This window comes from Branchiostoma belcheri, unplaced genomic scaffold (genome assembly GCF_001625305.1).
Source record: "Branchiostoma belcheri isolate BF01 breed outbred unplaced genomic scaffold, Haploidv18h27 scaffold231, whole genome shotgun sequence".
In the NCBI taxonomy this organism is placed as follows: domain Eukaryota; kingdom Metazoa; phylum Chordata; class Leptocardii; order Amphioxiformes; family Branchiostomatidae; genus Branchiostoma; species Branchiostoma belcheri.
In genome coordinates, this window is record NW_017803834.1 from 1 (window position 1) to 12,971 (window position 12,971).

The window sequence follows — 12,971 nt, forward strand, 5'->3', positions numbered from 1 at the left end:
ATTTGATTATGATATACTAATTTGTTCTTTGAAGAAATGTCAAATGATGTCTGAATAATCAGTATTTTTCATGCTTTTTTTTTTTTTGTGGTATGGAGACCATGTTCACAGATAAAAAGATGATGATAGTCCCATAGCCATCTGAGACTATGGGGAAATGGGTTGTTAAAAATCCACCACTGTGTGGTATTATTGGACATGGACTTTAGGTACTGCCATTTTGAGGGAGTTTGAGGGAGTGACAACGTCTGGCCAAGTACATCCAGGAATCAAACCCATGACCACTTGATCTTGTGTCCGCTAGCGTAACTACTAGGTAAATGACACAACATCAGGTCATGATGCCATCTAACCTTAGCCTCTACCAGGCACAACGGATCGCTGGAAAAATAGTAGAAATTGGCCAAAATAAAGGGGAGGTAGCCGGCCTGAGAAGATCCAACCCCACGGGTCGCGAATGGGATCTTCTCTGGCCAGCTACCTCCCCTGGTACATTATTCCTTTATTTCGGCCAATTTCTACTATTTTTCCAGTGATCCGCGGTGCCTGGTAGAGGCTAATCTAACCTTTCCAATACGCAGCTGGAGTTTTGCCAGCCTTGAGTAGAAATATTGTATCTGTAAGTTTCTTGCTATCACACAAATGAAGGCTACTTGTCCATGGTGCCAATTTCCTACCTTAGGCTCAACAAAACGAGAAGCTCAAATCCCACAAAATCTGCACTTTGTGGGCTATGAGAAGTTAAGAAACTTTCTAAGGTTATAAATTGTAATATATGTACCAACTAACCACATGCAATAAACTAACACTTTGCATTACAGGACCACAAACTTCTTTGTGTGTTGTACCTCTACTTTTGTTAAATGTTCATTGCTTTCTACCAGAGTTCCACAAATCTACTTGCACAGTGCTGAGCGTCCCTTACTCCTTAAACTATTCCCCTTAAGTTTGCTTGTACAAATGCAGAAAAACCATAGCTCCTATCATTGGTAACATCATAATATACATGTAGAGCCATCTAGAGCAAAAATCTTATACTCACTTGCAAGACCAGGTATCTATATAACGTGGACTGCAAACAAAGACACTTTAAATGTACTGTATCATTTTTTTTTCACAGCTATATACACGTTCCTTTCTTACAGAACACTTTGCAGAAGTAAACTAGTCGGGTGATAATTATTGATAAATCTTATCGGTAGTAAACTTTGAACCCCAGCAGCAAATAAAAAGTAGTAAAGATTATACACAAGTAGAAGAAGTTATCATGAAGCGGAGCTTGAGCTACAGGTAGAGAGAGCTAAAGATGCGCCGACACCACAGAGTTCGTGCGCTGGGCGGTTTGTCGTCTTCTTGTGTCATGGCCTGCAGGTCCTCCGACAGGCGGCTGAATGCCAGCTTGTACTCGCGGTCAAAAGCGTCTGTGCAGGGTGAGAAAAAGGAAGGCATGTTTGACCGAGATCTATAACGAATGGTTTCGTACGGAACACTTGTGGTTTGCGCTTGGTCAAAGGTGAAATGTAGCCATTTTGTTTTTTACAAAGGCTGACATAGACCTTTCCAGATCCAATTGCATGCTGGGAGATACAGGGCACTATGGGAAATGAAGGGGGCAAATATACTTTTCATACACTGGATCAGACACGGCAGACATGCAAACCATACGTGTGGTCAAAGTAAGGATGTTGTTTGCAATGTTCTAGCCATAGTACTGAGCATCTCGCAGCATGCAATGGGATCTGTAAAAAGTCTGTGGTAGACTTTCAAAACACGAGGTAGAACTAAACTAAATCCAAACTTCCTCTTATAAAATGTGTACATCTAAATGTAAGCTTGCTCTTTGCTATTAATTTTCATAACTTGTGCAGTTAAATAAGCTCAAACAACAATAGCAGGCAGCTTGGCATATGTGACAACAGAGACTTTATTTCTTTAAGTTAGGAAGTAAGGTAAAGAATGGTAGGAGGTAAGGTGCATTTCAAAACTCACATGGTGCTGTCATCCTACCTGCACATACCACATGCATGGAGTGGAAAGTAACAAAAATGTAATTTGGTCATTTTGATAGGCAACCGTTTTTCGAAAAAGAAAAGAAGAAAAAAATAAAATTCTCAGTAGCGAACTTTTACCATACAACTAACAGTGCTGAAAATTTGACTATAAAATAAACAAGCTTACCATGATCAATGTTGTCCCTTCCCAGAGATACTAAGGACAGATATAGTATCTCTCTGTAGATACTCCTGTAGAATATTGATGAAACATGAAAACTAGGAGTGAGTTCAAAGACAACTTTACCATCAGTATAATGTTGTAAGGCATGCAAGATCTGTCTTCAATCACACATGCAACAAGATGGCTGAACACACAGAGTATGGTATGGCAAATACTAGTAATAGACTCTTCATTTTCATTTCCTCACATTTTCTCCTTTTTGGAATTGATTTTGGCATTCTATGGCATTAGTATTGTTTTCCAGTATTTTTTTATGGGTTCACCACACCACGAAGTGGGTGTGGTGAAACCATATTGCTTTTTCTGGTGTTTCTTCTTCTCCTCCTCCTCCTCCTCCTCCTTCTTCTCCTGCCATTTTTTAAATGGATTCAGCTTCTTCATTTTAGGGCCTAAGGTCCTGAAATTTGGTATGGAGGTACAGTGGGCAAATACCCTTAGGCGTTTTTTAAATTTTTGTGATACAGGCTTTTAGAATGGTTTTATTTGAGTTTTTTGGCTGTGTTATAGCAAATGTATTACTGTGTTAGTGTGCCATGTTTACCACGTTTGGGTATGAGTCATCACAATGGAATGCAGGGCATCAACCAATAGGCATGCAGCTTTCCTCTATACTTCTTGCTGATTGGCTGTTGGGATTTAACTTGATTAACACCTGCACAGAGCATTTCCATACTGACAGTATGTCTGTATTCAAGTGTTTTGGTAGGTATTTCAAGCTTTCCTGCTCCAGCATTGGAATGCAGGGCATGAACGTTATTTTTATTTTGAAAATCAACAGTTTGCATTATGCAATTAAAAATCCTAACCAATAAAGTAGGGAATAGCTATCCAACTGTTGTTTTAGTCGTATGTTACTTCATATTATAGTTATATCAATGTAAATCATTGTTTTCCCTTGTGTTTCTCATTCTTTCCCTGCCATGTCGTAAAATGTGGTGAACCCATCACTGTATTTGCTCCAAAGCAAATATTGGCCTTTCTAGTTTTTCAATTCATTTCATACATTTGCTCAATTTGCAGCTGCTTTGTATGGTCAAAAACCTATTTTGGAAACAGATAAAAATTCATGCATGCACGAATGTCATCCATATTATCAAATCAACATGGCCTAATGGTGCAGAGCCCTAGTGTACACTAGTGTACAGTGGCGTCGGGTGGCTTAGAGGTAGAGCATTCGACTATGAAATGGTGAGACCCAGGTTTGACCCTGAGCTGCAAAAGGCGTTGGGAAAGGCACTTTACACGACTTTCCTCACTCCACCCAGGTGTGAATGGGTTCGGTTGGGGAAAGTCGTATTGAGATCACTTTGTGGCACCCTTGCAACAGTTCAACAAAAAGTGTGTGGAGCTAATATGTTCTAAGTACATGTATATGTGATTGTTTGTGATTATTGGTTGATTCCTACGTGATTGTAAAGTGATTGTAAACCCTGCATCAATTCAGCACTATAAAAGGCTGCGATTGCATGGGTAATGTTTGACCAGTAAACCATGAATTATTACAGGACTACAGGATGTTTCCTGACCTGTGTCTCCCCTGTGTGGCCTTGTGTTTGTGGTACTCCTGCAGCATGTACTTCATAGGAGTCAGCAGGTCATTACTCTGGATACTCGTCACTATGGACTGCATGAACCTGGTATCAAACAGGTAAATAGTTAACAATGTCTTTATCTGCATAGAATAATGTTATCAACTGTTAAGCTGCTCATATCATGTTATTGTAATGCTTTGTCTTGTCTTGTCAGCAGGGCAAGCCTTTTGTATTTTTTTTTCTAATCAGTGCAAAGTGAACCTGGTCTTAACATCGTATATCAATGATTTTCGGTTCAATATAATGTCACATCAATTCCCCTCGCTTAAGTGCACAGACACATTCGATCCCAAAATTATCAGATACATTGTACATAATACATAATTGCATGGTACATAATTAATTGTCATAAATTTTTTTTTTTGCCACAATAAATTTGTATTTCCCACAGTCTACTTGTGCTGCCTTGGCTGTGTGTGCTAAACAGCCAAACTAATAAACAAAATGAAATAAATGGTTAACTTGACACCATTAGACGTTAGAACAACACCATTGACAACCAAATTTTTCTACTGTGAAATGATCTACGATTACAAAAGCTGTGAATATAAAAACACAAATATTTTACAATTTAGTGTTCCTTATCAATTTTTCCTCGTCAGTGATTTGCCTGTTGCAAACGTGCAACGCTATACAAACATGACAAAAGTACACAAGTTCATTCAAAGCACATTAACTGCCATCAAATACAATTGCACATGAAAGAATCAATAAATACCTGAAATGTCACAGTACATGTAGTGCTAGTATATAATTACCAACATGGCAAATTGTACCTCATGCTGAACATACAATGTAATTGTAAGGCCACAGAAAGTAAATTTTATGGATGACATCCTCCACAGATTCCAAATCTAATGCGAGCGGGCAAAAAAAAACAAGGCGGGCCGAAAAAAACAAGGTTCTTACATTTTGAAATTTTGACTCAATCATTGTACAAATGGTTTTGATTCAATGGGAACATCACATATACACAGCCAGCATCACATATCACTGCATCAAAGTAAGAAACAAAACATAAAATCAGAGCCTTGTCTCGTCTCCTCTCTTTATAACTATCTGCCATCCACCTTCAGGCATGGCAACAGACATCTTGGCCTATTTTCGGCATGGTGACCACTGTCAGAAGGCAAGAAAATTTCTTCTTTTTTTTTTCCAAAATCAGGCGAAAATTAATGCGCGCGCGGATGTCATCCATAAAAATTACTTGCTGTGGCCTAATGCAAGTTTGTGCAGTATATGTTTCACAGAACAATGTACTGAGTGTGTGTGTGTGTGTGTGTGTTAATAGTTATGTTTGATAACTTACCGCTTGGACGACAGCTTCTCCTCTGTGATCAGGGCATGTGCCAAGGATGACTTTTGAGCTGTGGACCAAAACAATCCATTAGAAAAAGAAAGGACTTACATATGAGAACATGTAAATTATCTTGAAAATAACTCTTGCTGCACCTACTGAAGATTATGTTAAGATAAGAATGGTGACAAAAATTATAGACTTGATTTGCATAATTTAGCATCCAGTTATGTCAATTTACCTAACAAAAATCACCACTCATGATCTATCAATCCATTCTTGAGTTACTCTCTTTCAAAGCATGAGACAAAATTGGTCCCTGCAGTTCTAAATAATGCTGCTAGAGGGCCCAAACCTACACCACCTCTTCTCAAGCCTAAGAGGTATCTGACCATAGCAAGTCTAGAACAAACAATACTACAGTAACAAATGTTATGCTGCACTACCGTAGAAAGCCACAAGGTGATGCACAATTTTGATCAAATTTTGCCGTCACCTACCCACATACCAAATATCATAAAGTTCTATCCACAGCTTCTTGAGCTATGCTTTCCACAAACCCATGTACACTGCATTGCAAAAATAACTTTCTTGCCAAACCATGGCCCAGTCACAGGTTGTTAGCATCAACAAAAAATTAACAATTCAGATCAAGATTATAACACAAATAGTACTCATGGTCAGTTTCTAAAATGTATTTGTGTTTTCTTCTTTTTCATATTGTAACTTTTGTTCCTGAGAGCTGTCTGTTTGAAAATGTGACCTCAGCATTGATAGTAAAAGAGTTCATATTAGTACCATGTGCATTCCACATGAGGTACAGAGGCTGGCCTGGCTCTTCGTGTAGGTTGATGTTGTCCCAGAGAACCTTCACACACACGTGCTTACTGTCCGCTGACAGCCACTGCTTGGGGATCTGTACAGGAGAAAGCAATGGAGAAAAAACAGGCATATGTTTTACATTCACTGTAGTGTATATCTTTATTATGTTGTTTTTGCTCTGCTTCCTCCTCTCCAAAAACAGAAGGTCAATGACCTGAACCAGATGTATGTCACCATGGTAACTAGTGTTGGGTTTTGTCATGTTGCAACTTAATAGCATGAGGGATTTAGACTCCTGTCACCATATATATGAATATGAGTAAGAATTATCTGAGCAGACCATTTGTGAGGGTACAACATTATGCATTTGCTTTGCAAATGTTACCTTTCTACTTTCTATTTATCAATTTTGGACAATCTGTGAGAAGGGCCATACCTCTGCAGCCTTGGTGGTGATCTCAGCAGACAGCACCAGCCCGATGAGGTTACTGGGCACGTCCAGCCGGCGGAAGTACCAGACCAGGTTCCAGTAGATGATGGGGTGCTGGTCCACGAAGTCGGCGCGGGTGAGCGAGCCGTCGCCCTCGCTCTCCAGCACGTTCTCCACCTCCTTCCGCAGCACCAGCGGGCTCAGGTACGGCACCGTGATGGGGTCAGGCTGCGGGCGCTGCGACGCGACCGCCAGGAACTCCTGCAGGAGATGGCAACAAATCATGCTCTGTGAATATGTTTCATCAGGTTAGAGAGTCACTGCATAAAGAGATTCTTTTTACACAACCAAGAGGCTTAGGCCCACTTTAGACACAGATTTTTGCAACAGCGGTACTGGCGTCAGCGGGAATGCCTCGGAAATGCTGTGTAAAGAGAATTCCTGACAGCAGGATTAAAACTTTCTGCCAGCATTCTCTTTACACGGCATTGAAGACGCTGCATCTGTGATCTAGAAATCCAGACGACGAACCTAGACCATAAGAAAAATCAAAGGAGTTAGCTAAAGGAATCAAAAGCTTTCAAAATTCAGTCTTGCTGGTGAAGCAAGGAGACTGGAATATCACCACACAGGCCCCAACTGTGGAATCAAAAGCTTAGATCTATTAATTATAATTTCTACCTGTCATGTATTTAAAAAAAAACAGGTACAGGTACTGATTTGTCTGCAGAAGTAGCAACCAAAAGTCATGCTAGGTAGATATATGACCTTCACACAGTGACTTATGCACCATATTGAAATTCCCTAGATAGGGTAAATGATTGATACCGCAATAACAATTGCACAGAACTCTACAAGATGAAACATTGGAACTACATGTACATTGTACATGCATTAGGAATTCTAAAGAATCAATAGATTGGTTTTGGAAAAATCTCTGGTGGCAGAGCGAACTTGCTAAATCTGATTTAGTCTTTTGATTTGTTGATGATACATCGGGTGGACACTGCTTTTTATAAAATCCAGCTCCAAACTATAATATCTCAATATACATGTATAATTAACCTTCTCCCTAGAGACTTCTGCAAACAATACATGTTTGGTGTGTAGGGACACAGGGAGAAGGTTAAGAATATTGTTAATGTTGACTACAATCCTCAATAATGCAAACTATTTTTGCAAAATGCCTAGTACTGTGTGCTTGTATATCATCAGCATTGGACATCAAATGCATTGTCCATCTAGGCTAATTAATATACATGAACCAGTGATTTGTTGTACATCAAAACAACAAAAAAAAGAACTAGACGGTCTCCTTACAATTAACTGGAACATTGCTGCAATGATTTTTTAAAAAGTGGTCAACAACACCACACGCCTGATTGGCTCTGACAATAATCATGTTGTGCACACACACCAATCACGGACGAGATACTCGACTTCAACTTCCTTCACGATCAAGAGCCTTTTGACACACTGTGGACAATAATGCATGATTGATTTAACATATTGAGTGGAATCACTATCAATGCTCCAGTTTGTATGATTGAATTGTCAATTGATTTTGATGTAGTGTTTTTTCACTGTGAGAATTGAAATGTTGTCTGAGGAAGAATCATTGTGACACCTAGCACAGCACAAAAATCACCTAAGCCTGATCCTTGCCATCCCAGCTGCGTTTAAAAACAGGTGTAAATGGTTCTGTGGGACGTGTACAAACCGTGTCCATGCTATCCACCTGCCCCGTCGTCTCGTCCAGTCCCGTCACGACTCGTTGCGGCGCCGCTGATGACGACGACGGCGACTCGGAACCGGTTTCATCCAGTCCGCTCCCAACGCTTCTACTCAGGCGATTGGTCAACGCGGTATCTCCAACACCATCAGATTGAGCAGAATTCTCCACTGCAGACCTTATTCCTTCTAGACTTGCGCTTCTCGTAATGGTGACCTTCGGATCGGAGTCTTCGAGCAGGGCTTCCACACTTTTAGACTTGGGCCTGTTCAGCTTGTTCTCCAGCGGTGTGACTTTAGTCCTCCCCAACCAGATGGGTTTTTTCTTGGCTTCGGATTCCCCGTCGTCGCCCATGCCCAGGTAGCAGACGGCCTCGGGGAGTTGCTGCGGGCGGTACTTGAAGGACCCGAGGCACTCTTTGCGAATCTCCACCACCCGCGGATTGGCGACCACACCTCCCCTTACGCTCAGCTTCACATGCTTTAAAATTTGAAGTAATATTTGCAGTTACAGTCGTACGAATGACATTGATTGCACATACTCTGTTTGAGAGCTGACAGTGATCTAATTATTTTTTAACTCTGCTTCATACAAAATGGAGCACCCTTTTCTGAATGGAGTCTTCATAATTATGCAACGTCACATGTGGGATACACAACACATTTTGGTTCACTGTTAGAGATACCGTAGTTTCTCTTATAGTTACTCCTATAGTTATCCTGGTTAAAGATATTATTCATTTCTATGAACTTGCTCAAGAAAGGACATAAACAAAAGGCACATGTCTAGCATAGTAAAACATTCTTCCATTTGACAGTCCAGAATTATTTTCTGATCGGAAGAGAACAATCAATACTGGTAGCCTAAGACTATACACATATACCAGACAGTCATAATCCATTGCACAATCAACATTATATCATATATCAATGATTTCTCATGATTAGTCAATAGTCTATGTACACATACCACTCTATGCACCTGTGCAAAATTATACGTACACAAATAATGATCAATGGCTAGAATATCTAGAAGATTTGTTAGTATCGGCTGGTGATATTGCAGAGCAGTGATTGTGAGTACTGATGATTGGGAAGCATGCATGGATGTGGCCAGGAGAGTTACCTGTGAGGTGGAAGTATCTGGCTTGGGATCCTGTACCGTACTGTCCTTCTGTTCCTGTAACGTACAACACACAACTTTCTACATGGGAACACAAGACTTACACACAAAGACTACACACACATGGCTGTTTCCATGCAGATACCTACAAAGTAAAAGGCAAAATGTCCCATAGCCATTTGAAAGGCTCAAGGGCCAGTGTGTATCAGTCTTGGGCATTGTATTGGAAAGCAGAGCCCAAACCTCTCCTTCCACTGCCTTTTACCTCCCCAACTGAAGTCAGGTATCCACTTATACCCGGTTACCCGTTTACCCAAGGACAGAATCTTTAGCCAAGAATGCAAGGATTCAAACCCATGACCTTTCGATCTCTACATGTACATTTCTAGCCTAACAATAAGGACATTGACGCCACAAACAAGACTTCAGCAATGGCAGACTGAAGGGCACAAGCACAGAAAGCAGTTTGAAGTAGCCATGCAAGTACAGCATGTTGAGTGACACCATGTGCAGTGAAGTGACTATGATTTTCATATAATTGTGTCATAATAGCCATTGATCTAACACAAGATGTGTTCCCAGATTCCAGTTAGAAGTACATGTAGTAACCCACATAAACTTATAGGGCTTAAATGCTGGCCAAATACATAATCTGAACAATATCTAAGCCTGTTGGTCTTTACTACTACGTATGAACAGTATGCTGTCATGTACACATACATTGTACCGGTAGTTCTTGTATATGGTCACACCATGATGCAGTTATGTATACCCACAACCACTGATAAAATCATACAAGAACTGTTTATGTATCACATCTCATTTAGCTATTAAGTGTACCATGTTTCACAAGGAAGTTTTCTCTTGTTAGCTTTCATCAGTAGCACAACATGCTGGAACAGGCTTTGTGAGAGAGGGCTTTCTGCTCAGACACATAAGCTGTGCATAGATATAGGCATAGATGAAAGGAAGGTATTAGTCAGTAGATTAATGATGAAGGGACTGAAGATGCCAAGAGTGCTGAGAAGAAAATATTCTGTGAATGATAATAAGCCATCTCACAGTTCCGAGTGCACATTTGCTGCCATTATACATTGTGGTCTAAGGTGAAAGTTAATGTAAACGATTCTTTGCCACTAAAAATGTTTGCAATGTTTCTATAGGATACATGTATGTACTTTTACATGCTGTTACTTCTGTTGACCTTTCCCACAATCCCTTGTGGCAGTGGAACTGTGAGGTGGCTTCTAACATAGGAGTGCATCAGTATAGTAGTCAAGAGAGAGCATTAGTACATTATGCTCTAAGAGTTTTGTAAACACATCATACAAAGTCACTGACAAGTAATTCTGACATATCCTGGATACCAGACTGAGTCGTAAGTTAAAGTTAAAGTTATAGGAGGTTTTAGCCTGTGCGTGTCCAAGTTCTGTTAGAATCGGTTACCTATTGTACATACATGGCAAGCTTTTACTTATCAAAAAGGTTATATTTTATAGAGAACTTAAGTTCATGTACTTACATCTACATTGAAACTACCAGAGAACTCAAGATTCTAATCAAGCTACTTACTAAAACTGAGTGTGCAACAAGATGAACAAGTTGCATGTGTGTGTGCACCTGTGTGTGTGGATGTACAAAATGTTTGGTTTAGCACATGCAATTTCATTATCTTCAGGGCCTATTTCCTCTATGTTTCATAACTATTTTCTGTACTGTATGTATCATTGTATGTTTCTGAATTTCATCAGACTAAGGTCTTTTTGGTAATGTCTTAAAGAATCTGTTATGTAATACATAATCAACTGCGCAGGCTTACCTGTTGGTCCTTGAAGCTGGAGGGAAGACTCTTGTCCTGTTCTTCCTCCACACTCAGGAGCGGTCCGGTCTTGAGGGACGATCCCAGCGACTCCCTGCGCGCTGGGACACACTCGCTGGTGCAGCGGCGCCGGTCCGCGGGGATGTGGATGGGCTGGGGCGCAGAGTTGGTGTGGGGGTGTTCCACAGACAGGGAGTGTTTCAGCTTGATGTGGGGCCTGTTGGGGGTTGAAGGTGACACGGTTGAATTTCTCAATACATTCTCCACTGTTAGGGTAATGGGCAGGTTCTCTTGTGATATGTACTTGTAAGCTGAGGAATCTGTGAGACTTCTAACCTGTGTTAATTGCTGAAAGTAGGATGGAATGGTGGAATCATTCCAAGCAGCAAAATTCTGCCCTAGGACATAAAGACTGACGCTAGATTTCATTCATTTTCATGTATTTATTTTAGGCCATGTTGATTTGATTATATGGATGACATCCGCGCGCGCATCAATTTTCGGCCGTTTCCAAAAAAAAAAAAGTTTTCAACCATGCTGTAAATCGTACAAAACAGTTGCAAAATGAGCAAATATATACTGTAAGTTGCACAAAAAGTATTGGAAAACAATAACAATGTTGTAGAATGTCAAAACCAAACGAAAAAGACGAAAATGTAAAGAAATGAATTTGAAGAGTAGATTATTCGCCATACCATACCCTGTGTCATTTGTTCGATCTTCATGACCACGTAGATTTCATAATGAAAGCAACTTTTTTTTTTTTTCAAAACTTTTTTTTTATTCGCACGCTCGCATCAGTTTTGGGGTTCCCAGAGGATGTCATCCATATAATCAAATCAACATGGCCTTACCAGGACACACACTCTCTAGGCAAAACCCTGTTTTTAAGGAGTTCCTGGGAATGCTGACCGCTGACATCAACAAAATATACATTAAGTACTTGTCCCGATAGCTAATACATGTAGGTACATTGTGTAGCTAAAATTAATCCCTTTTAGTTGTGCCTGCCAGTCTACTTTTGAATTCTGTTACTGTATTGCAGTGTCTTTTTTCAGTGGTCAGTTTATTCCATAGTGTCAGTCTGTGATGCTACATTGATTTGAGGTACATGTAATAAATGGGGGTCCCTGCTTTAAATAAGTTAAAGTTCTCTATGCAGGGAGAAAATGTCTGACTGTAAGCAGTGTTCAAAATACCTGTCTACAGTCTGCAATCTGCAGATAGATTTTCAAGATTGCAGAAGAACAATTTATACAATCTGCAATTTTGCAGGAGGAAAAATTGCCACTTGGGATTTGGGGCTCCCAGCCCCGAGGACAGACAACACTTAAGCTCCTGTTCTGAAACAACAGGAGCTTCTTCATTAATTTACATCAACCTTGTCTTGGCTTGTCTATCTTTTGTTTCCTTTTGGACTTCCAAAAATTTTTTCTTCTTCACTAATTTGCATATCAATCAATAGTTGATGCTTATAAACTTGCAAGATTGTAGTATAGAGGCTTGTGTATTTGCAGAAAGTATTTCCAAATTGCAGAACAAAATTTTGACTCTTCTGCAATATTGCAGAACACTGAAAAAAAGTATTTCGACCACTGGTAAGGATGATTGACAGTTGTCCACACCTGGCAGGGCTGTAGCTGTGGCTCATGGCTGTTCCATCCACCTCCGCCTCCCCCACCTGCACCAGGCTGTCAGCGCTCAGGTCCGACCCCGTCCTCGTCAGGCTGGTCTGGCTCACCGTCGCCATGGGATGGATCGGGGGAGCTGATTGGATACTGTGGAAGCTCTCTATTGATTGGCTGGGGGTTAGAAATTGCCTGTGAGGAGAACAACAGAGAGTTAATATATGGAAGCAAATCTACTGGTTTTTGCAGAACACAGACCTTTTTACGGTTCCCATTAGGGCCCTATACATGTAT

At 40.4% G+C, this 12,971-nt stretch overlaps 1 protein-coding gene across 1 annotated transcript in view; it reads right to left on the bottom strand.

Annotated features, from left to right (window-relative positions):
- Positions 1–529: 529 nt before the first annotated feature.
- LOC109470765 (C-myc promoter-binding protein-like) overlaps positions 530–12,971 on the bottom strand; it is a 52,552-nt gene continuing 40,110 nt past the window's right edge. Inside the window, exons 29-38 of the mRNA XM_019769836.1 lie at positions 12,675–12,869; positions 11,050–11,266; positions 9,234–9,287; positions 8,097–8,588; positions 6,383–6,637; positions 5,923–6,040; positions 5,137–5,194; positions 3,762–3,869; positions 2,179–2,243; positions 530–1,421 (exon numbers count right to left, since the gene is read on the bottom strand). Of these exons, the coding sequence (XP_019625395.1) occupies positions 1,285–1,421; positions 2,179–2,243; positions 3,762–3,869; positions 5,137–5,194; positions 5,923–6,040; positions 6,383–6,637; positions 8,097–8,588; positions 9,234–9,287; positions 11,050–11,266; positions 12,675–12,869 (1,699 nt within the window). The 3' untranslated portion in view covers positions 530–1,284. The remainder of the gene's footprint in view (positions 1,422–2,178; positions 2,244–3,761; positions 3,870–5,136; positions 5,195–5,922; positions 6,041–6,382; positions 6,638–8,096; positions 8,589–9,233; positions 9,288–11,049; positions 11,267–12,674; positions 12,870–12,971) is intronic.